General features: G+C 39.6%; 2 protein-coding genes across 2 annotated transcripts; both read left to right on the forward strand.

Moving 5' to 3' along the window:
- Positions 1–12,882: 12,882 nt before the first annotated feature.
- On the forward strand, positions 12,883–19,657 carry LOC117970855 (tripartite motif-containing protein 16-like protein). Its single transcript, XM_059016104.1, has 3 exons — positions 12,883–13,070; positions 17,132–17,172; positions 19,137–19,657. The coding sequence occupies exons 1-3, from the start codon at positions 12,883–12,885 to the stop codon at positions 19,655–19,657; spliced, it is 750 nt and encodes a 249-aa protein (XP_058872087.1).
- A 1,543-nt stretch (positions 19,658–21,200) lies between these two features.
- On the forward strand, positions 21,201–24,462 carry LOC117971139 (tripartite motif-containing protein 16-like protein). The gene is made up of 2 exons (XM_059016105.1): positions 21,201–21,255; positions 21,963–24,462. The coding sequence occupies exons 1-2, from the start codon at positions 21,201–21,203 to the stop codon at positions 22,487–22,489; spliced, it is 582 nt and encodes a 193-aa protein (XP_058872088.1). The 3' UTR covers positions 22,490–24,462.

The raw sequence follows: 24,462 nt of genomic DNA on the forward strand, positions 1-24,462 counted from the left end.
TGTATGTATGATGCGTGCGTATGTTAATGTTGGTGTATAGATTGGTACACGGGATATAAACGGGTCTGTGTTTCACGTGTATTTAAATCGTATATTTGTATTTAGGCACGGGATTGCACATCACGCACGTGCATTTAAAATATAATATGCGAGCACGGGGTTGCACAGAATTAATTCACGTGCTGGGATTCAAGTGAATAATTAATTAGTAATTGAATCCCAGCACAACAGTATATATAGATGCACGTTTAGTCACTCGGGGGTTGGGTGTTCGAGAGTGGAGAACGGGTGAGGAGAAGGAGGAAAGTAAAGGAAAGTAAAGTGAAATCTAAAAGTGTTTGTACTCACCGTGTTTGTTTGTCTCTCCGTGCACCGTTTGTTTAGTGTTAGTCCGTTTTGTATGTCTGTTTATTTTGGCGCAAGTGCCGTGTCCAGTGTTTTTGTCTGTTCCAACCTTTTATTTTCTGTTCTGTTTATTAAATGCTGAACGCGATCACGCGTTCAGCCTCACCAAAACCCCATCTCTCTGTCGTTTGTGTTCCTGTTTCTGGTCTGACGCCACCCACTCCGGCCGTCTTTGTGACACCCCGCTATAGTAAATGCCTGGAAGGCCATAGTAGAGATCGATGGGGTACCGATAGAAGGCAAAACCAAGGAAGGTACTGATTACTTTTTTGTTAAAAACTATTTGCTCTACAGGGTGACACATATGGAGCTGGAGAAAGTGGAACAGCTACTTGTTCCAGTTACCTTTAGAAGTGTGACGTTGCGTTTAGCCCATAGCTATTTATTTGGTGCACACCTGGTTGTAGAGAAAACTACACAGCATATTTTGAGGAGATTTTTCTGGGCCGGCATATATGAGGAAGTGAAGCGCTTTTGTAGTAGTTGTCCTGAATGCCAAAAAACCAGTCCCCGTGGTAATTTTAGACCCCCTTTGGTGCCATTATTGGTAATAGATGTACCTTTTGAGCGCATAGCCATGGACCTGGTTGGTCCATTGCCACGGTCAGCTCGGGGCCATGAATATGTACTAGTAATTTTAGATTATGCCACCCGGTACACCGAAGCAATACCGCTGAGAGGTACTGCCTCTAAAATTATTGCAAAAGAACTACTACACCTATTCACTAGTGTCAGCATACCGAAAGAAATCTTGACAGACCATGGTACCCCATTTGTGTCAAACTTTATGAAGGAGCTGTGTGCCCTATTAAAAATTACCCTCATCAGGACCTCAGTGTACCACCCAGAAAATGATGGCCTCGTGGAGCGGTTCAATAAGACCCTAAAAACTATGCTTAGGAAAGTAATAGCTAGAGATGGGAAAGATTGGGATTTGTTGTTGCCTTACTTGATGTTTGCCATAAGAGAGGTTCCTCAGTCCTCCACAGGCTTTTCTCCCTTTGAGTTATTATATGGGAGGAGAAATAGAATACAGAAGCTCACGCCGATTGTCAAGGAACATTTAGAGAAAGCGCAAGCAGCACAATCAAGAAACTATAACCGAACAGCAAAGGTGAGAGTGTTTCAGCCTGGGGATAGAGTGTTAGTTTTGGTTCCCTCATCCTAGTGCAAGCTGTTTGCCCAGTGGCAAGGGCCGTATGAGGTTATTGAGGCAGTTGGACAAGTTAACTATGAAATCAGACTGGCTAAATAAGGTAGAGGCCATTAAGAATTGGCCTCGTCCCGTCAATAAGAAACAGGTGCGTACTTTTCTCGGGATTGTCGGGTACTACAGACGTTTTATTCCCAATTTTGCCACCTTAGCCACACCTTTAACAGAATTAACCCGCAGCAAAATCCCCAACATGGTCAGGTGGACCAATTAGGCAGAGGGGGCATTCAAAGCTCTTGCCAACATCCTCTGCAAGGACCCGGTCTTAGCAGTCCCAGATTTCAAACATCGGTTTGTGCTACAAACCGATGCCTCTGATGTGGGTCTCGGGGCAGTTCTTTCGCAAAAGGTAGACGGGGAAGAACATCCTCTCCTGTATTTAAGTAGGAAGCTGCTTCCTAAAAAGCGTAATTATGCTATTGTGGAAAAAGAATGCTTGGCAATAAAGTGGGCTGTAGAGTCATTGAGGTACTACCTCCTGGGGAGAGAATTTACCTTAATCACCGACCATGCACTGCTAAGGTGGATGAAAACAAATAAAGAAAAGAATGCCAGAATAACTAGGTGGTTCTTGTCACTGCAACCATATAAGCTTGTTATAGAACACCGTAAAGGTAAAGAGAATGGTAACGAGAATGGTCTGTCCTGCATTCACTGTTTTGAAAATGCTTACGCTGCAACCCAGGGGTTTGAGCTGAGGGGAGGGGTATGTAATAAGGTCATACAGGGTCATTATGTGAGCCAGCGCCTGTCAAAGTATCTTTTCCCTGTGTTTCCCTGTGTTTTTCCCTGTTTCCCTGTATTATCAGAGCCACTAGAGGGTGCTCTCAACATTATATGATGAGGTAATGCTTATTGGATTGAATTATTGTTGACACCTACTGGTAGTTTGATAATTGTGAGCCCTATAAATGGGACAGGTTTTACCCAGCTGTGAGAGGAGGACTGGCTGTGGTACTGTGATAATAATAATGTTGGAGTGATACAGCAGCGTGTATCACTCTGTATTTGTAATTCCCTGGGTTTGACCCGTAACCAAAAGTCCAGTTTTACACACCAACACAAAACACAAAACAAAAAACACAGTTCTTAGTGATAGTGAATACGTGCAAGTGGTGTCCGTGAAATGCAGGGGTGAAAGTGATGTCCGGGTTTATGCTGGCTTTCGCTACAGCTCCGGATCGTGCAACTGGTGGTCTATTAAAAAACAGATGACAGTTAACAAAACACTAACAAACACAAGACAAAACTCACGGTTCACGATACAGCACACAGACTCCTTGTAGGTTTTCAACACTAACCATTTACCAAGGAACAGATCACGTATGCTAAGTCCCCTATTTATATCCTCATGACCCCTAGGTTAACGAGCGCACCGCTCCTCCAATAGTCCAATAGTCGGATGCCACACCATTTACCGTCTGGGTCATTGGATACTGTAGCTGCGCCCCTTTCCTAAATGACCAACTTCCACCTACCCTACGGAATAAATTGTCGTGCCATTTAGTTAAGGGTACTCTGTTCCCGTTACGCAGTGCCCTCACAGGTCGTGAGGGAGATTAACACCAAGCACCAAGCACCAATCGATCTCTGTCACACTGTCTTACCTGAGTTGTTGTGGATGACTACTACCAGGTCGTCTCCTGTTCATTCTAGGAGCCTGTCCACATTCTCAGTGATGTGCTTGACTGAGGCTCCTGGAAGGCAGCACACTGTTGTAGTAAGGGGATCCAAACTGTGAACTGAACTTGCTGTGTTTCTCAGTATGGAGTTCCCAACAATCATGACCTCCCTTCTTTTTGCTGCCTGGCCAGCACTGTTTATAGGATCCTGGATGTCGTTCCTTTCGTTCTCTTGATGTTGGTTTTGGTCATTTAGTTTTGGTTACTGCTGTTTCAAGTGATGTCTTACCCGATTGCAGCTTGTGCAAAATGCAGCTGCTAGCGTCTTACAAAAACAAAAAAATATGACCATATCACCCTTATCTTAGCATCCCTACACTGGCTTCCACTTCAGGTCAGGAATGATTTTAAGGGTGCTATAATAAATAAAGATTGATTGATTGACTGAATAACACATTGGGCCCGATTTTCAAAAGGAGTTCAGGGGTGGCCAATTTCTAAAAAAAACGTGTTGTTCAAGGGACAAAATGCTAGAAAAATCTACTTATCCTTCTTAAAAATCTACTTGTCCTTCTTCAAGTTGAATATAACTTGTAGGATTTTGGTTTTATTTAACAGTGAACACAATCAATCAATTAATGATTAACAGGGTTCACCAAACTCTTCAAGATACTCAAAGCTTCCCTGTGACCTGACCTCACAGCAACAAATTTATGACATACTTTAAGGAAATGTTTATTTCAGTGTAGTTTGGAACACATTTGCTAGTACATTTTAAGTAACATACTATGAGTAAAACTATACAGGCGTGTGGAAGCGACAGCGTGGGAGATGTACAGTTATGGAAAAGTACAGAGCATAGAAACAGTAAGGAGAAATTACATCTTTAATTGTTTTAATCAGAAAACACTGCAGCTTAAAGTCTAACAGCTCCGTGTCTTTTTCTGATAACAAGCTGAAGCTCAGAGCAGCTGATTCAAATTCACCGCCGTTCTGAGACACGGGGGAGGGGCAGACAGGCTAAAAGAATTGAATCTGTTCAGTCCTGAGCAAAGAAGACTATGCGGTGATCTGATTCAAGCATTCAAAATTCCAAAAGGTATAGACAATGTCGACCCAGAGGACTTTTTAGACCTGAAAAAGGAAACAAGGACCAGGGGTCACAAATGGAGATTAGATAAAGGGGCATTCAAAACAGAAAATTGTGGACAACTCCGGGTTAACTGTTTCCTTTAACAAGGAATGCAAATACAGTACTTTCCTTTGCATCACGTTAGTTTGAGGCTTGGGTTGAGGATTCTAGGGATGAGGATCAGCCCACTATACTAACTTTATTGGCAAGACAATACTGTACAGACCAGGCAAGCCAATAATGTACAGACCAGGGCAATACTGTATAGACCAGGCCAATACTGTACAGACCAGGCCAATACTGTACAGACCAGGCCAACACAGAGAATTGTGAGGGTCTGGAACCGACTCTCCAATAATATTGTTGAAGCTGACACCCTGGGATCCTTCAAGAAGCTGCTTGATGAGATTCTGGGATCAATAATCTACTAACAACCAAACAAGCAAGATGGGCCGGATGGCCTCTTCTCGTTTGTAAACCTTTTTATGTTCTTATGTTCTTCTAAATGCTGTACAGACCAGGCCCACCTTTCAGTAAATACTCTGCAAGTCTCCCCTCCTCCTCCTTTGCAGCTGGTCCTCCAGCACATGACCTTGGCTGACTGGTCGATGTCGGGTAGCGCACCTCAACTGTAGATGGCAAGATCCCGTAAATGTCATACTACTGCACATCTAGCAATGCTGTGCCTTGATCCATCAATAACACACATGTGCGTTTTAACTTATTTAATTAGCTTTGTTAATAAATCTAATAAACAAATGCTTGTTGAGACAGAGAAGCCTACTAGATGATACTGAATTTTTTTGCTATTAAATATCTAATACAGTATGTTGGTATTGTATCTCACAGATCTCTTGTGTTTTATTTTCACAATGACATGTCTGGTTAAATATTTCAACTAAAGATCATGTTATTAATGTTATTGAATTTGACTGAATTCACTAATAGGACTGATTCTCTCCTGACATTTTTTTCTTTTTTTTAACTACCTCTGTGAAATGTCTGAGCCTGCACAAACGCACTGAAGGCAACAGAACTAACCTGCCCCACACTGAGGTTTGCTTATATAAGCATTCCAGGGTCACTGATTGCCATTCAATCATCTTTTCATATTTTAAGCACAGAATGCACCACTCAATAAATGTGGCTTTTTAAACAAATAAAAGTATAGAAACTATTATTTTTGACACAATCTTAATAATTTAGGCTAATATTGTATAAAACTGAAATAAATACACCATATAATAAGATATTAAGAGAGATCACAATCGTTTAGCCAAATCCCACTGAAGCCGGGTCCACTCTGAACCAATTATACTGAACACAACACAACCCTATCACAAGCTGCTTCTCAGAGCTTGTTTAAATACAGCAGCAGGGTTACATATACAACATGAGTTGGTAAAAGCTTCCCCATGATCTTATAAAAAGCATTAATTCCTAAAAGCAATTGTATTTAATTTTGTAAAGTGTACTTTGTTGGGTGTGACAAGATATCACTCAATGCCCCATCAGAAATGTCACTATGTCACTGTGTTTCTACACAGAAGCAGCTGCAAGACACAGATAAAAATAAAACAGAGAATCCAGGAGAGACTAAAAGAAGTGGAGGAGCTGAAACAGGCTGTGGAGTCACAGAAAGTGGGTATTGACAAGAATTATTATTATTATTATTATTATTATTATTATTATTATTATTATTATTATTATTGACAAATTCACTAGAACACATCTACAGAAGTTTACTGTATATGCCTGATGTGTTTTTGAGATACATTCTAAACATGTGTTCTTTCACTTTGAAATCTGCACAGAGGGAAATAAAGAAAACTAAGCTGATCCAGTCTGGCAGGGCAGCACAACACACAGGTAGGTACTCGGGTGCAAAAGTGCACTGCAGCACTATTTTTATTAACACAAAAATAAATTAAATATTTAAACAAAAACAACGTTCACAGAGCAAAGTAAATGTTTTAACCAAAACAAAGTCTGAAACACAAAAAACTAAACAAACATCAGCTTCCTGCACACGTGGCAACTGTTTTTAGTTTTACTTTTGTTTCTCTTTCATTTCTTTTCCACTCCCGTCTCTCACTGAAAACAAGGAAAACTATAGGGTTTTATACTGGTGACCATCTCCCGATTAGCAACAAATTAATCTAACAATTAACCCTTTGCGATCCATTTGAGCGCTGGATGCAGAAGCAGCTATCTTGTTTGTTTATGTCTGTGCTATCTATGTGGTGTCGGGGCTATCTGTATTCATGAAATACACCCATTTTTTTTTCTTTTCGGCTTCTCTCAGCTCCTATCGGTCTCACTCAGCCATTGAATGGTTTTCTCAGCTTTTTCTGAAGAAAAAACGAATAGAGACCTGTTTTTTACGTCTTTTTGATAATGTCGGACCAGGTCCGACATAAGACCGCAAAGGGTTAAATTGGGAGATGGTCACCTTCTGCACCAGGTTTTGTGGGATGGGGCTTCCCCATCTAGCTGCCAAACAATAACAAATACATCTTTCCACTGTCGTATTTATACATAAATAACTCATAATTACAATACAAAATATGCACAGGTGACTGGGGAGTACCCCATTCTAAAATAAATAAACAATACATTTTACAGCAGGGCTTTGCCCTGCCCCCTTTTTATGGGCAGGGCTTCTTTCTCCCTGCCACATATCCCCCCTCTTGTGCACAGCACACCTGGCCCCAATGGCCACCTCCCCCTTAACCCTATGCTGCCTATGGAAAATGTCCATATTTGGTTATGAATATGAACACTGTGTTTAATTGCTTGTAGCTTTTAAACTGTAAATCAGAAATTAAAACCCAATACACCTACAGAAAGGCATTAAGTAGATATTTTCAATAATGTGATTTATTTTGCTGTGGGGTGATTTTTATTTTTCCATATGAGCTACTCATCATTATTTTTCTTTGAAAAATAAAAAAAATATATACAAATATTTTAAAAAATGCAAATTTCAACCTTTTTCCAAGTATTCCATAAAAAACATAGAGCATATGGTAGCTGCACAATTTCTCAAGGATTTCAAATCTAAAATCAGAATTGAAATATCTTGAAAAGTTGCAGAGCTAGATACCGTTTTATAATGTATGGAATTTTAGAAATATATATATATATATATATATATATATATATATATATATATATATATATATATATATATCAACCTGTGAAATGGCAAATGCCAGTCAACCCTAAGACTTGCCAAAAACTTTTTGGGAACATTATTACCCTGTTTGAGATACAACTATATTTAAGTATAAAAATGAAGAAACAACACACACGATTTTATTTATTTATTTAAATATATGCAAATTACAAAGTAAAATAAACTTAGACCAAATTAAGATTGAAGATGTTTATTTTGAAAACTACAATAAATAATAAATCAAGACTCAGTCAGGGCCCTCCTCCATCCATCTTCTGGCTTACACACACCTACACAAAACATTAAAATAACAATTAATAATAATAATAATAATAATAATAATAATAATAATAATAATAATAATAATAATAATAAACAATTCTCCATCTTTTTTTCACACACAGAAATTTACAGAAGCGTCCTACTGCCAATGAAAAAAAAATGAAAAAAAATCTCCTAGCTAGGAGAAATAAAATCCTACATAGGACTTTTTATCTCCTAGCTATGACTTTTTTTTTATCTCATAGCTAGGAGAAAAAAATCCTACTTAGGACTTTTTATCTCCTAGCTATGACTTTATACGTTCACCGTACCCCGATGGAGAATTCAAAAAACAATGGAGGAAGCCGTGCGTCTCTATTTTGAATTTGGGATGAGTTACACAGAAATCCTTTCCTCTCTAGCTGGATTAAATAGAATAGTGATAAGTATGCGAACTTTAATACGGATCTTAAAACGTTTAAGACTGTTTCGTCATGCATACTACACTGATATTATAGAAGTTGCTTTATTTTAGCTTGATGAGATGCAAAATTCCAGCAAAACTTCACGGATACAAAATGATGCATCTTAAATGTATTCAAAATGGATATGTGGTGACTCAGGAAACGGTTCATCAACTCATGCACGTAATAGACCCTGAAGGTATTGATCAATGCAGATGACACCGTCTTTGAAGAAGAATGTATCACAATTTGGGACCAAATTTTCTCTGGCACTTAGACAGTTATGACAAGCTTAAGCCCTATGGCATAAGCTTCTGCAGAAGATTGGCAGAAGCCACATTGTGCAGGGGAAGCTGCTCTGTTGTATCATTTTCTTCGGGACAAAATCCTTGAGGGATTATCCTGAATGCATTTTATTTAATGCCCATGCAAGGAACATCATTGCTGCTACACATCATGCGACTGGGCTGTATTTCAAAATGAATATTTCAAAATGAACTGGAGAATGACCCATTACTTAAACAACTACATTCAAAACAAACTAAAATCCATTTAACAATAATGTTTTTAATAACCTATTGTAACAGCCATCTCTAAGACAAAATTAGAGCTTTTATATTTCAAAATTATTACAGTTGTTCTACATTTCAGGCAGTAATCAAGAAAAAAATGTACTCTCCATGAATTGTCAGATGTATATAATTCAGTTGTATGTCCGATACATCACATGTCAGTGCGTTGCATTCAAATCGTTCATCTGTACTGGTAGATGCTTCGTTTTCTGAAACTTTGTCAGTTCTGTTGTCAGTTCTGGCTAATTTGCTCTTTAAGACTTCAAAAAGCTGTGTACGTCTGGTGCTTTTCTTCTTAAAAGACTGCTGAGATGAAGCACAGAAATTCCTCAGTGCAACTCTGTCACCTAACTTTTCAATGTATTTAACCAGTGTTGGATTATCAATTCCCAGGATAGTTTCTTCATCAACCTTCAAGAACAACAAAGGCACAAATATTAAAACAATATATAACTGAATAATCATTCATAAAAGGTCATACATATTAATATTAGAATATACAGCTGCCTCCAGTATTATTCACACCCTTCATAGACTAGAATAAATGTAAGTCTACATTCAGTATTTGTTGCATAAATGAATGAAAACATTAATATTTTCAGACATTCAGTATATATTTGTCTAACATATTTGTATGTTATTTCAAAAACGGTTCAAAATTATTCACACCCCTAAACATAAATGTTTTTGCAATATATAACAACGAGAGTCTGACAATGTTTTGTCAAATAAGGAATAGAAATATACATGGCCAATAAAATAATGTGGCAATGAAGGTTTAAAATGAAGGTCAATTATTATTATTATTTTCCTGTCATTTGATTTTAATACATTCATGAAAACAGTTCCTTTTTTCTAATGAAACTCATCAACTTCCTTGTATTTATTATTAGTTAGGCCTATTTCCATCTTTTACAAAAAATAACAAAGGTCTCTGAATAATCATGACAATCAAATGGCATTAAACTATAGACAATACCTTATCTTCTCTCAATTTGTCCAGGACAGACTCCGGCACTTCACGTGAACGTAGAAATGATATGATTTCGTTACTCATTGTATTTCATTACACTGTGAAATAAATTGAAAAATAATATTTAGCTTTCAAATAATGGATTGTTTGTTTAAAAGCCTGTTTTGTGTTTGTCTTTTTATTTGGCCATCGTGCCCTTTTGTTTTATTGTTTAATTTTCACTGCACTTTCTGACTCTTGAGTCTCCATACCCTGGCTAGCCTGTCACAGTCTGTTTTTTTTTTACTTTGTCTTGGATAATAAAAAGTGTGGAAATACTATAGAAATATGTATTTTGAAAATACTTTTTTAAAACAGACTTTCCTTGTGTAGATCATCCAGTAAACTAACAATATAACCACTTGCATAAAACACCTTAAGTAAATTAAAAGTTAGTTTTACCATTAAGCGTTCTTTAAACTGTGCAGGGGGTTGCAGAAAGCAGTGCAACACATTGAAGTGCACTAGTTAAGGGAAAATGCATCCTTAAGTGTTCCCCTTAAACTTAAGGTGTTTTATGCAACCAGACTAAATAAGAGGCAATTTAGTAGCATCGCATACCCTATCATCTTATGCAGGCCATCTATCCTACTAATAGAATCCAATGCAGGACACTCACGGTCTAGCAATCCTACACGGTGTACAATGTAATGCTACCGACCCGTACGGGACACGGTGTACAATATAAATGCTATGCAGGACACTCACGGTGTACAATATAAATGCTATGCAGGACACTCACGGTGTACAATATAAATGCTATGCAGGACACTCACGGTGTACAATATAAATGCTATGCAGGACACTCACGGTGTACAATATAAATGCTATGCAGGACACTCACAGTGTACAATATAAATGCTGCTGGACACTCACGGTGTACAATATAAATGATATGCAGGACACTCACAGTGTACAATATAAATGCAGGACACTCACGGCAGTGTTCCAGCAGAGTACAGTTTCTGCACTCATATATTAACAATCACGTAATACCATGCCAAATAATTCTAGGCCTATACATAATTATTAATAATATTCATAAATGCAAGAATGGCAACAATAATAGGCCTAATATACACATAATTAATACCGAGAGTTTAACAATAAAATTATTAGCGATAATATATGGAAATGAGCTAAACACCACTTTCATTGTCTCAAATATGAACCGGTTTAGTATTTTGGACACCGCAGGCCACTCACGGCAGTGTCCACTCCCAGGCACTCATCTAACCCCAACTGGAGGAGGGCTCAAAAACTGCTGCTGATCTGATCTGTCAGTAGGCCTAATATTGCCGTTAAGCCATCAACTGGGGTAAGCCAGTTTCGGCTTGCACAGATTATAATTATATTACATAAAATCACGAAATAGTTTTATGAACCCTTCCAACCCTCTAAGGATTAAGCGGTTATGATAATAGATGGATTTTCTCTTTGAGAATACTCACTCACTGATTGTACTCGTTAGCTTTTAAGCTTGAGAAGCTGGCTATCGCCCCTTCTCTGAGTTGATTTCAGTGTACGCTCTTCGGAGCATTTAATATATATATTTTATATATATATTACATTTTCACTCTCACGCTTTGCTTCGGCATTGCATTCTATCCGCGTTGGCCTCTTGCCGCCCGTCTACCTTACATATTAATATTGTTATTAATATTGTTGTGTATACATATCTATATATATATATATATATATATATATATATATATATATATATATATATATTTATATAGGGTTTTTTGTATTTGTCTGTTCTCTCCCTTAGGTAGTAAAATAGAGTTTAGAGGACGCGTTGTGCGCTTGCCCTTAGGCCACGTAATTTTTTTGCAGCTTCAGTCTCGCCTGCAGCTAGACCCAGTGTGGAGTCTGCTGCTGCAGTCACTCCAATAAATACCACCCCTGGCTTGTAAACATCACTGCCGCGTGGTAGCTCAAGGGCTGTAGCCCACTTTTACAGCCATTGTTTCGCACTAGTCACAGTGCTGCTGCAGCGCCACTAAAAAAAAAAATCCCCATACATATATAGGAAGACGACCACCAAGTGCACCTATACAGGGAGTTGCCCCATTAAGCACCATAGGTAAGTATAGCAAAGCACCATTGTCTTTTAAGACAAAGACACTGTACTAGCACTTAGTGACTCTGCTCTGCGGGTCAGCTGACACCCCTGTGTCTCGTGCATAGCGTCTCGCTTGGTACTCCCACTTCGGCGCTCTTGGTGTCAGCACTTCGGTGCTTTGGTGCAGCACTTCGGCGCTTGGTGCAGTGCTTCGGTGCTCTGTGCTTAGCGCTTCTGCGCTTTGGGCTCGGTGCTCGGCACTCGGTGCACGCAACCTCGGCGTTCGGTGCACGCAACCTCAATGCTTGGTGCTTGTCACTTGGTGCACATACCCTCAGCGCTCGGTGCGCGGCGCTTCGACACTCGGTGCTCAACACTTCAGCGTGCGGTATCGACGCTTCGGCAATCGAGGTGTCATAAACATGTCCGGGTTCCACCGTTGTGCGAACAACCCACATGAGAACTGTGTGGCGCGCCTGGGTCCAGACCATGCTGCGTCTGCCTTAGCGGACAGGATGTTCTGCGCATTGTGCGCAAATTTTCAGACGTGCACTCTCCGCCAGAGGGCAAGGAAAGAGGTTGGGGGTCACTCCCCTTCCTCAGGGTCTTCCCACACCCTATCTGCCCCACCGTCATCTTCGGCGACTCCGCCAGTGAGGCTACGGCTGTCCAGGAGTCCGTCTTCCCAGCTTACGGCTGGCCAGAGGTCTCCGGACACCAGACGAGCTCAGGAATGTTCCCATAGCCCGTCCGTGCAGCTGCGAGGTCCCTCCCCTCGCAGGGAATGCCCCCGCCAGACCTCAAGATCCCGTTCCGGGTCACCTCGCCGAAGGGGACACTCTCTAAGATGTCCCAATTTATGGACGTCATGATGGATCAGCAATCGCTGCTCATGTCTGTGGCTAATAGGGTGCCACGAGCCACGGATTAACTGGTCGGGCCGGTTGCCAACCAGCCGATGGCTCCTCCACAGCCTCTGTCCGTCGCGGTACAACCCCAAGGGGTGTGGGACGTGGATGCCATCTCGAGGGATGCATCAGAAGGGGAGCCCCTTCTTGAAGAGGACAGTGTAGAGGTGGAGTTAGTCTCTCATCACTCGGAGCAAGAGTCTGAGTTGGAGGTGTTGGACACAAATAACCCCCTATGGTCATGGTGGAGCTGGCAACTCGCCATCTGGGGATCGAATGACCAGCCATAGAACAACCTTGGCGGTTTCTTTTTGAGTCACCTTCGGCACGGTCGCAGCAGCCCAGGATGCTCCCGGCCTTCCCCAATTTTATTAAGGAGGTGCAGTCCATGTGGGGGGCCCCAGCTTCTTCCCCTGCAACTTCACAGAAGGCTTCCTTTTCTGTCATGCAGGGAGCAGTCTGCTTTTAATTTTTTTCAAGCAAACTGGCTTCATCACACTGCCGTTCTCATATTCTCATATTCACATTGACATCCGACACATTCTTCCCCTTGCCCAATGCTTAACTTGTGCTGCATACCAGTCTGTCAAAGGCGGGGATCACTCACTGTATGTCAAACTCTGATTGGTGGAAGAATTATTGGCGATCCAATCAAAACCGCCAATAAAGCCAAAATAAATTCCCGCCAAAATTTCCTGTTATATGGTATTTATAATAACACCTTTTCAGAGGAAAATGGAAGTCATCTTATCTGACTGGTAAGAAGAATTGAAGTTACTGGACCAGATTCTCAAATAAACATGATAACATGGAAACATATTCCATCACATTCATTTCAGTGTCAGGTACATTTTGCAGATATTTAACCCTTTGCAGTTCATTTATTAAGTGCGCGTCAGGTGCGTCAGGTCCAATTTATTTTCACACACGCAGTTAATTTTAGACGCGCTGTTTAAAAGTATTTTTTTTCCACAGTCAAACGGGTTTAAAAGGCCCTGCATATCAACAAAGCACTCACTAGGCATCTCCAGCCCTGCCCCACCCTTTCGTTCGCTATCGCTTTCACATATGCTAAGAAATAAATAATAATAATAATAATAGTCGTACATACCGATCGATCATCTCCTGATCACTCGTTTTATCACCAAACTCCTCAATAATTCAATCCAAGACATTATTTTATTGCTATAACATCTCAAAAAAGCTCTGCAAATGTCCGTGATAGTCTCTGTGCGCTGATTCAATAACAGCCAGCTTGTTTCCTTATGGCCGCCCCTATGTAATGCCAGGGGCATGTATGACTATTCATGAGATACGCCTTTTTTTATTTATCGACTTATTTATCGGCTTGTCTCGGCTCCTGTCGCTCCCACTCGGCCATTGAATGGTTTTCTCAACTAGAAACCCGTTTTTTGCGTTTTTTTGATGATGTCGGACAGGGTCCGACAATGGACCTGATAAGAAGAGGGTGTGTTGGCTTTCCCTCTCTCTGAGTGGCTGAGAGGCGGGCCTTGGGGGATTGCTGGACCTATAAAATAAAGCTCTGTTGTTCCCTCAGCCTGCCCCTCTAAGACGAAACGAGCCAGCTGGCGGAAGCTCTGCTGCCGGATCGAGTACGGCCGGAGAAGAACGAGCACAACAACAAATTAATTAAAAAGAAAAAGAAAAGGAATTTTTAGTAGCGGGGAAAAACTTGGGCAAAACCCCGAACGGTATAAGCAGGTTGAGGGAACGGGTGAGTATAGGACAGAGACCCAGGCTGTGCGGATAGAGACGGTCAGGGTAATGCTGCCGAGTGCAGCACCTTTATTTTGTAGTTTTATTACTGTGTTTTTGTGGCAAAGTGGTGAGTGAATACAGGCGAGTGCAGTGCAGAGCGAATATAAAACAGACAGACAATGATTTCCAGGTGCAAGGGTGTTTATTGATTTAATTAACAATGTCCAGAGCCTTATGGCAAACACCTGTAAATAATAATGTTGGAGTGATACAGCGGTGTGTATCACTCAGTATTTGTAATTCCCCAGGTTTAACCCGTAACCAAAAAGTCCAGTTTTACACACCAACACTAAACACAAAACACAAACACAGTTCTTAGTGATAGTGAATACGTGCAAGTGGTGTAATACAGTTCTCTGTGAATGCAGGGGTGAAAGTGATGTCCGGGTTTATGCTGGTTTTCGCTACAGCTCCGGATCGTGCAACTGGTAGTCTATTAAAAACAGACGACAGTTAACAAAACACTAACAAACAAGACCAATCTCACGGTTCACGAAACAGCACAGACTCCTTGTAGGTTTTCAACACTAACCATTTACCAAGGAACCGATCACGTCAGCTATGACCCCTATTTATATTCTCGCTCATGACCCCTAGGTTAACGAGCAAATCCGCTCCTCCAATCTTCAGATGCGACGCCGCTTACCGTCTGGGTCATTGAGTTTGTATACCGTAGCTCCTCCCCTTTCCTAAATGACCTCCACCTACCCTATGGAATAAATTGTCGTGCCATTTAGTTAAGGGTACTCTGTTCCCGTTACACAGTGCCCTCACAGGTCGAGAGGGAGATCTAACACCAAGCACCATTCGATCTCTGTCACAATTTTATTTTTCCTTTTTCTTTCGCACCTGTGTGCAAAACATTTGACTGTACCTGTATCGGTATTACTGTGGACCTGACTACCGTTGTAGGTATTCAGGCCACAGACAACACCACCCTCTGTGGGCTAAAGAGAAAATAAAGCCAAAAGAAAATAATAAAACTGGAGTCATGTGTGTGTTGTGTATTAATCCACATGTTTAAATTCTATTTTGCTCTCTTTTTTTCTACCCAGTGAATGAAGTTGCAGTTTACAGTCTGCAGGCTCCAGAGCCAAGGAACAGAGCTGAGTTTTTAAAATGTAAGTCTGTTTTCACTTGAACATTTGTTTGAAACATGTCATCTCTTTTTTGAGAACAGCTAAGACCACAGAATAGGTGCTTGTTAAGGTTATATGAAAATACAATTTTAGTTGTTATCTGTTGCATTTAAGGGGCTGATTTAAACATAGTTTGTCATTCAATTTACATATTGTCACATAACTTTACTAATAAAAATGTATCTTGGAAATTATCTGCTTATCCTTAACTATTAACCCTTTGCAGTCCATTTATTGTGCGGCTGTCAGGCTGGTCAGGTCCAATTAATTTTTATGAACAAAATAAAATTTCAGACCACGTGCAGTTTAAATTGAAATAAAGTGACTTTATTTGCGTAAAACAAGGAATAAAGCAGTGCAAATCCAAAGGGTACCATATACAAAGACACCAGTAGCAAAATTTTGAACAAAAAACATGTTTTTATTATTTTTTTATATATATATATCAGGCGAACATTGAAAAAAAAAGTAACAAAATTTCACAACATTTTTGTTTCTGCTTGATTATAGTACCTTTAGAATAATCAGACAGGTGCAACACTTTTTACAAATCAATTACACACTATTGCCAAACAAAAAAACAAAAAAAAATAACTAAAAACAATTTTCAATTTTCTCCTCGCTTGATGGTGCGTTGTACCTTCTCACAGTCACTGCCATGGAAGGTGCTCAACATGAGCACTAGCCGTTTGTCCTTCCATCCTAGCACCATGACATTGTTGTCCTTGCTGAATGAAACCGACTCATTTTTTTTCAGTTTGAGGCCTTGCTTCACTGGTGCTGGCAATCCTCTTCTATTGGCCATTACTGTTCCAGTAAGATGGATTTTGATTTTGAGCAGTTCCATGGCCAGGTCGTAACCTGTGTAAAACCTGTCTGTAAACAAATGAAAGCCATGTCCATTTGTTGTCTGCAGCAATGTTTCACACAGGTGAAGAACAATCCTTGATGAAAACGGCATGTCTGGTCTCAGCAGGGAGTCTGTTGTTGGGCTACCAAAGTAAGGAACAATAGCAGAGACATAACCAGTTTCACAGTCAGCTAAAACAAACACACGCATCCCCCACTTGGTAGGCTTCTGAGGATTGTAGCATTTGAAGATAATCCTTCCTTTGAAGCCAACGGTGCTCTCATCTATGCAAATGTCTCTGCCTGGAATGAATAGCTCACGGCATTTTGCGTCTATGTAGCTGACCACATTCCTCACCTTTTGTCCTCTGCTAACAAAAGCAGTCTGAGGCACCTGGGTGGGGGGAGGGGAAAGGTGCAGCATCCAAAAGATCTGCAAGAAACGCGATCTCTTGAATACATCTTTGAAAAACGGCATTCTGTCGGTCCATTCCTCAGAGAAATATTCTTTTATGTCTGTTTTTACATTCAGTCCCATATTCAGCACAACACCAAAAAATGCCTTCATCTCAGGTAATGTAACAGGTTTCCAGGTGTTCCAAATAGAATTGTGACGCCGCGGTCCTGTTAGCTTTAAGTTTGCATATCTATTCGTCTCATTCACAATTTCAGTAAACAAAATGTCAGTAAAAAAAAAGTTGAAAAAACTCCAGTGCAGTTCTCAACGTATTACTACCTTGAAATCCCTTATTTCTCACAGTAAAAGGGATTTTTGTGAAAGCATCTGCCCCTACAGATGCGCGTCTCCATTCGCCCTCCGGTTGTGCGTCTGGTTCTTGGTCACTTTCCTCCGATTTCTGAGATTCATCAGAGTCCTCAGTAAGAGAAAAATGTACTTCCTTGTCACTAGATTCTTCAAAATCATCCTCCAAACTGCTTTCATCTGTACTTTCTTCTTGCTCCATCAGCTGTGCAAGCTCTTCAGGCTGCATTGCTTTTCTCTGTCTCCTCTGCGCCATTATCACTTTGTGCGTCTTTTCTCCGTCTGTTCAATTCGGCTTTGTTCAGCCTGTATATAGTCTATTCGGCTGTCTCTGCCTTCTTTCCGATCAAAGACGATTAGGGAACACCTTGTCTCGGTTTTTTCCGGCTTAAACGCAACATAGGCTGTGTTAGATCATGGTTTTCGGCAATGTCGGACTGAGTCCGACAATGGACTGGAATGGGATTTTCGCGATGTCGGACCAGGTCCGACATAGGACTGCAAAGGGTTACACACTCAATAGTGCTAAATTAGAAATACTAAAAGAGACGTACTAAATTCAACTACAAACATTTCGATTATACTGTAAGTTTTTTTCTATGTCTTTTAAGTTTCTTTTAGTAGTTCTAGAATTAAGGAACATGTATGGAATTATTTTGTTAGTTAAAATCACTTTAGATGGTATAACTTTCTTTACAGGGTTTTGAAAATAACCCTTAAATATCTTGGTATCCCTGAGTAGGTAATCCCCAACCGTTCTGCATTTATTCTGCATTTATCATTTATTTAATTGAATAGCATTATCACTTTGCTTGTCCAGCGGCAAAATAAGTTCCCACAAATTGACCCCCTAATTAAAACAATTTCTCTCGTAAGTACCATTGTACCTCATAGACATTCAATACTGAAAGTCATTTAACCCTTTGAGTAGTACGAACGTACCGGTATGTTCACTGCTCTCTGGTCCCCAGGAAGTATGAACGTAGCGGTACGTTCTGCAACTTTAAACTTGAATTACTGAGCCTACAAAACCCCTGATCACATAATATTGTAACACTAGGTTTCTGTAACACCTTTTATTGGTCTCTTGCGCCCTCTGCTAGATATTGACTGAATTACATGCAATAAACCATCACAGAAATGTCAGCAAAATCTGTAAATTGGTGAAGATTCCTCATTGAGAAATAAGTATTAGAAATAATACTGAATTCAGATTCAGAGTTAAATTCAAATATATACAATTCTTCCTCTGAATCGGATGTCAGCGAGTGTGTCAGTGAAGATGTAAGTGAAGAATATTTACCATCAACATGAAGTGACAGCTAAGAGGTGACGCCAAGCTCTGTGCGTTGATCCATGCTACAAGGAGTATTATACGCTGAAGCATTAGACACTCTCACTCCCTCTGCCCCCACAACCTGTTTACCCGGATATGATTTATTCATGTCTATCTCTTTTTTTGTTAGGACGTGTTGTTGTGGCTGTTCCACCCCATTGTTTATTGTTTATTGTCTACCTATTATTTTATTAGTCAAAACCTTTCCCTATGACAAAAGAAAACATTATATTTATTGCTTGTTTGTAAGCTGTACTCGTAATAATCAAGCGCATGCAGTAGACTTTAAAAAAGCTCACTCCCGTAGGACCAGCAGTGCTTTTTAGAACTCATTACTCAAAGGGTTAACTATCTTTGTGTTTTTGTTCCTTGGCATTTTCTCAATAAATTGACTTTTATACCCATCTCTCCTCTAACCACCTTTATCTCCTCAATCAGTTTACTGGCAGCCCACACTGGACCCCAACACAGCATATACAGTGCTCTGTCTGTCTGAAGGGAACAGAAAGGTGACACGGGTGGGTGAGACCCAGCCATATCCTGATCACCCAGAGAGATTTGACACCTATACCCAAGTGCTTTGCAAAGAGGGTTTGTCTGGGACTCGCTATTACTGGGAGATTGAGTGGAGTGGGGATGGGGCTGATATAGGTGTCACATATAAAGGAATCAGCAGGAAAGGAGAAGGTTGTTCCTGTATCCTTGGATCCAATGACAAGTCCTGGAGTTTGGACAGCTCTGGTTCTAGATACTCTGCCTGGCACAATGACATTGGAACTGAAATAACTGCCCCCCACTCCTCCAAAATAGGAGTGTATCTTGACTTTAATGCTGGTACTCTGTCATTTTATAGAGTCTCTGACACAATGACCCTCCTGCACAGATTCCAAACCACATTCACTGAGCCGCTATATCCTGGGTTTTATGTTTGTCTAAATTCCACTGTAACAATCTGCTAACAGAATTGCACTTTTTTGCCCTCTCCACTCCTCAGGTGAAGGGAAATGTTCAATCTGACATTGTCCATGTGGATTCATTGTGTAAATTCAAGCAGTCAATCTGGAAGATCAATAAAGTATGTTGTTATCTCCCCAATCCCTATTTCTGTATCTCTCCCCATTCTTTATTTCTTTCCCAGAGGTGGAACTTATATATGTAAGGTCTGGACAAAAAACAAAACACTACAGTACTGCCAATCTACCAGGACTGGCCTGATACTGCCCATCTAATAATGGATAATTACCCAAGGTTAACAAGCTGATTGCAATCTTAGTACAATGTATTAAACATTGTCTATGCAGAATCCTTTAAAGAAGAACATAAGAACATAAGAAAGTTTACAAACGAGAGGAGGCCATTCAGCCCATCTTGCTCATTTTGGTTGTTAGTAGCTTATTGATCCCAGAATCTCATCAAGCAGCTTCTTGAAGGATCCCAGGGTCTCAGCTTCAAAAACATTACTGGGGAGTTGGTTCCAGACCCTCACAACTCTCTGTGTAAAAAAGTGCCTCCTATTTTCTGTTCTGAATGCCTCTTTATCTAATCTCCATTTGTGACCCCTGGTCCTTGTTTCTTTTTTCAGGTCGAAAAAGACCTAGGAGTTTATGTTGACTCAGAAATGTCTTCATCTAGACAATGTGGGGAAGCTATAAAAAAGGCCAACAAGATGCTCAGATATATTATGAGAAGTGTTGAATTTAAATCAAGGGAAGTAATGTTAAAACTTTACAATGCATTAGTAAGACCTCACCTAGAATATTGTGTTCAGTTCTGGTCACCTCGTTACAAAAAGGATACTGCTGCTCTAGAAACAGTGCAAAGAAGAGCAACCAGAATTATCCCGGGTTTAAAAGGCATGTCGTATGTAGACAGGCTAAAAGAATTGAATCTATTCAGTCTTGAACAAAAAAAGACTACGCGGCGATCTGATTCAAACATTCAAAATCCTAAAAGGTATAGACAATGTCGACCCAGAGGACTTTTTTGACCTGAAAAAAGAAACAAGGACCAGGGGTCACAAATGGAGATTAGATAAAGGGGCATTCAGAACAGAAAATAGGAGGCACTTTTTTACACAGAGAATTGTGAGGGTCTGGAACCAACTGCCCAGTAATGTTGTTGAAGCTGACACCCTGGGATCCTTCAAGAAGCTGCTTGATGAGATTCTGGGATCAATAAGCTACTAACAACCAAACGAGCAAGATGGGCTGAATGGCCTCCTCTCGTTTGTAAACGTTATTATGTTCTTATGTTCTTATATGTAACATATTAAACTTCCATATATAGAAACAAGTTTAGTTTTATTCATGCTTTCTGTTTTTTGGGGACCGTTTCTTTTAGATTACATTTTGGTTTGTTTTCGCTGTGCCAAGGTCTGTTTGCACTACACTATTACATTGTAATGTTTACTTCCGGAAGTTCTAAATCGATGCAAACGCCAGTTTCTCCTGGATAATGAGCAGTAATTAATGCTGTTCGTAAACTTGCTGTGAAATTACGAAAATGAGCTGCTTAGTAAATCGCACGCAGAAATTCTACGAAGAACGGAGGCTTTGCAGTATTTACGAACACGTAGTAATATTAGAAAATAGAGCCCATAATCTCCACCGGGGTATTATACTTTACAGTTATAATCTCCGAGCGTCACACTAATTTGGATATTATTGGTGGACATACATTGTGTCTGCATATCTGAATGTACAGCATAAAGGTGTCTGTATTAGCGAGGGACACCTGCATTTGATTGTTTACCTCTAACCTCTCAGATCCCATTATTATCTTCATATTCCACAGTGAGATTTGTAAAAAATATTTTTTTATGTGATTATCTTTTTAATGCACGAGATAAGTGTGTCAGACTTGACATATCTGCAGTACAATGTTGATATTGCAGATGACCAAACCTTTCTCCCTGTCCTGCTGCATCACAGTGCTTAATAATATACTTTAGGACTTTCTTTTCCAAAGTTGTATTAGCATATATATATATATATATATATATTACTGCATGTTTACTTTATGTATTAGAACTGTTTTGTACCTGCAGCAAGTTTTTTTTTTTTTTTTTTTGGACAGACTGGTCCTGAAGGGTGTGTGCCTGCTTGATCTCCATTTAAATTTACAAAAATAGTCACTATCACAACTGATCTGAGGCTGTGTATCTATGTGTATTTGTCCGTGTCATTCAAATGTATTGGATGATTTCTCAATGACTCTTATAACCATCTGTCCTCTAACCATCCTCTTCTCTTCAATCAGATTCCTGTCAACTAACACTGGACCCCAACACAGCACATAGAAACCTCTGTCTGTCTGAAGGGAACAGAAAGGTGATACGGAGGGGAGAGAACCAGCCATATCCTGATCATCCAGATAGATTTGACACCTGGGCCCAAGTGCTTTGTAGAGAGGGTTTGTCTGGGACTCCCTGTTACTGGGAGATTGAGTGGAGTGGGGGAGGGGCTTCTATAGGAGTCGCATATAAAGGAATCAGCAGAAAAAAACAAGGTAAATCCTGTGGCCTCGGCTTTAATGACAAGTCCTTGAGTTTGGAGTGCTCTGGCTCCAGTTATACTGCCCGGCACAATAATAAGAAAACTGCAATAACTGCCCCCCGCTTCCCCAGAATAGGAGTGTATCTGGACTTTAATGCCGGCACTCTGTCATTTTATGGAGTCTCTGACACAATGACCCTCCTGCACAAGTTCCAAACCACATTCACTGAGCCGCTGTATCCTGGGCTTCTGCTTTATTGCCGTGATTCCCCTGTAACAATCTGCCAGCTGAACTAGACTGGTTTGTATTTTAAGAAAACCTTTGTTTTGAGCTTCCTGTCTGTTCTCTGAACTCCTCAGGTGAAGGAAATGTTCAGTCTAACATTGTCCATGTGGATTCATTGTGTAAAATAAAGTAGTTAGTCTGGAAGATCAATAAAGTGTGACCTTCTTTTTCAGTTCACCACATTCTTCTATATTTCAGCCTTTCATGCTCTCTACTATTCCATGCTGGCAGTCCAGTTTGATTACCTTCCTCAAAGGCAGTTTTATCTGTTGTAAGAACACAAGCACAATCCAAGCCTCTGAAAACTGCTTGTGAGTAAGAGGTTGCTCAATTACACATTCAAGCCCTGTTATAGATCACAGTGCAAAACAGACATTAAACCGAGGATAGCTGTTTTTCAAAATGATTTTGTGTTCTACTGATCACACATTTTACAGAGTGCCCCATAAAGATGCTTTTTCCAATATGGGTTAATGAGGCAACAACCTTCTTCAATATTCCTGTTTGCTTATCACTGGCCAGGTTGTTTCGATCAGGAAAGAGACTCGGACACAAGGAAAGCTGCAGGTTAACGAGCTTCTGAGCACTTCAATAATAAAATAATAATAAAAACAAATAGGAATAATGGCCAAAACAAACGGTTGAAACAAAACTATATATATATATATATATATATCAAATAACCAGCTTCCCAACGTTTCAAAATGTTGTCCATATCTTTCTCAAAGGAGCAGCATGTATTTGAATCAAAACATTGGAGGTATTTATAGGTGTTTGACAGCATGACAAGTACTTGCTATTGTTTATATTCAAATCCATGATTTATTCTTACATGATGTAATGGTGTTCTATATTTTGTGACATCATTTTTACTTATATCTTTAAATTTGTTTTAATTCTAATTAACATTATTTTATATAAACTTATATTTATATTATCATGCAATGCTGGCTCTGAGGATCAGCCTTGATTTGGCCTCCCCAGCACATCAGCATTATTATTATTATTATTTATTTATTAGCAGACGCCCTTATCCAGGGCAACTTACAATTGTTACAAGATTATTTTTCACATTATTTTTACATACAATTACCCATTTATACAGTTTGGGTTTTTACTGGAGCAATCTAGGTAAAGTACCTTGCTCAAGGGTACAGCAGCAGTGTCCCCCACTGGGGATTGAACCCACGACCCTCCGGTCAAGAGTCGTAACCACTACTTTACACTGCTGCCACTTTTGAATGAATTTTGTTTATTTATTTATTTAAATGTTATATATTTATTGGAGTTAATTAGTTTATTCTTTTCTGTTGAGTCCCGCTGGCATAATCGTCTTCAGTCTATTGATCCATTTACTTTCTTTTATTCTTCTATATGTCGCATTGTCTAATTTTAGCTGTTCTAATACTACAAACTTTACATCATTTATGTAATGTCCTTGACTGGTGAAGTGCTGTACTATTGGTTCATTCATTTTTTTATTTTTTTATGAAAGGTGGTTCTGAATTCTTTTGTATAAAGTTGTTCCAGTCTCTCCAACATATTATTATTATTATTATTATTATTATTATTATTATTATTATTATTATTATTTATTTATTTATTTCTTAGCAGACGCCCTTATCCAGGGCGACTTACAATTGTTACAACATGTTACAACATATTTTATTTCATCACATTTTTCACAGGCTATTCCATAAACAACATTGCTATTTTTACAGTAGGTTTTAGTTTTTAGTGGATATGTGTTGTTCTTATGTTTAATTATATTTTTACTTTTGTCCATGTATTTACACACTTTACATGTACTAGTGCAAGTATTTGTAGAACCTACTCTGTCAGTTATTCTTTTATGTTTACTGTGAACTAAAATAAAATTTGTTAATACGTTTCTTTGTTTTACATAGTCACTTTCTTTAGAGAGCATATTCTTCATATTCTTATTCCTAGACCCTTTGGGATTGCCCTTTTAGTGTGTATCGGA

This window comes from Acipenser ruthenus, chromosome 52 (assembly GCF_902713425.1).
Source record: "Acipenser ruthenus chromosome 52, fAciRut3.2 maternal haplotype, whole genome shotgun sequence".
Taxonomy (NCBI): domain Eukaryota; kingdom Metazoa; phylum Chordata; class Actinopteri; order Acipenseriformes; family Acipenseridae; genus Acipenser; species Acipenser ruthenus.

What these genes read in the sequence shown, in the direction of transcription:
- LOC117970855 (XM_059016104.1), top strand. Translation starts at nt 12,883, where the DNA reads ATGGCTCCTCCACAGCCTCTGTCCGTCGCGGTACAACCCCAAGGGGTG. An exon ending in GACACAAATAACCCCCTATG is followed by an intron (nt 13,071 to 17,131) that starts GTCATGGTGGAG and finishes TTTTACATTCAG; the next exon opens with TCCCATATTCAGCACAACAC. An exon ending in AAAAAATGCCTTCATCTCAG is followed by an intron (nt 17,173 to 19,136) that starts GTAATGTAACAG and finishes CTCCTCAATCAG; the next exon opens with TTTACTGGCAGCCCACACTG.
- LOC117971139 (XM_059016105.1), top strand. Translation starts at nt 21,201, where the DNA reads ATGAGCTGCTTAGTAAATCGCACGCAGAAATTCTACGAAGAACGGAGG. An exon ending in CGAAGAACGGAGGCTTTGCA is followed by an intron (nt 21,256 to 21,962) that starts GTATTTACGAAC and finishes AATCAGATTCCT; the next exon opens with GTCAACTAACACTGGACCCC.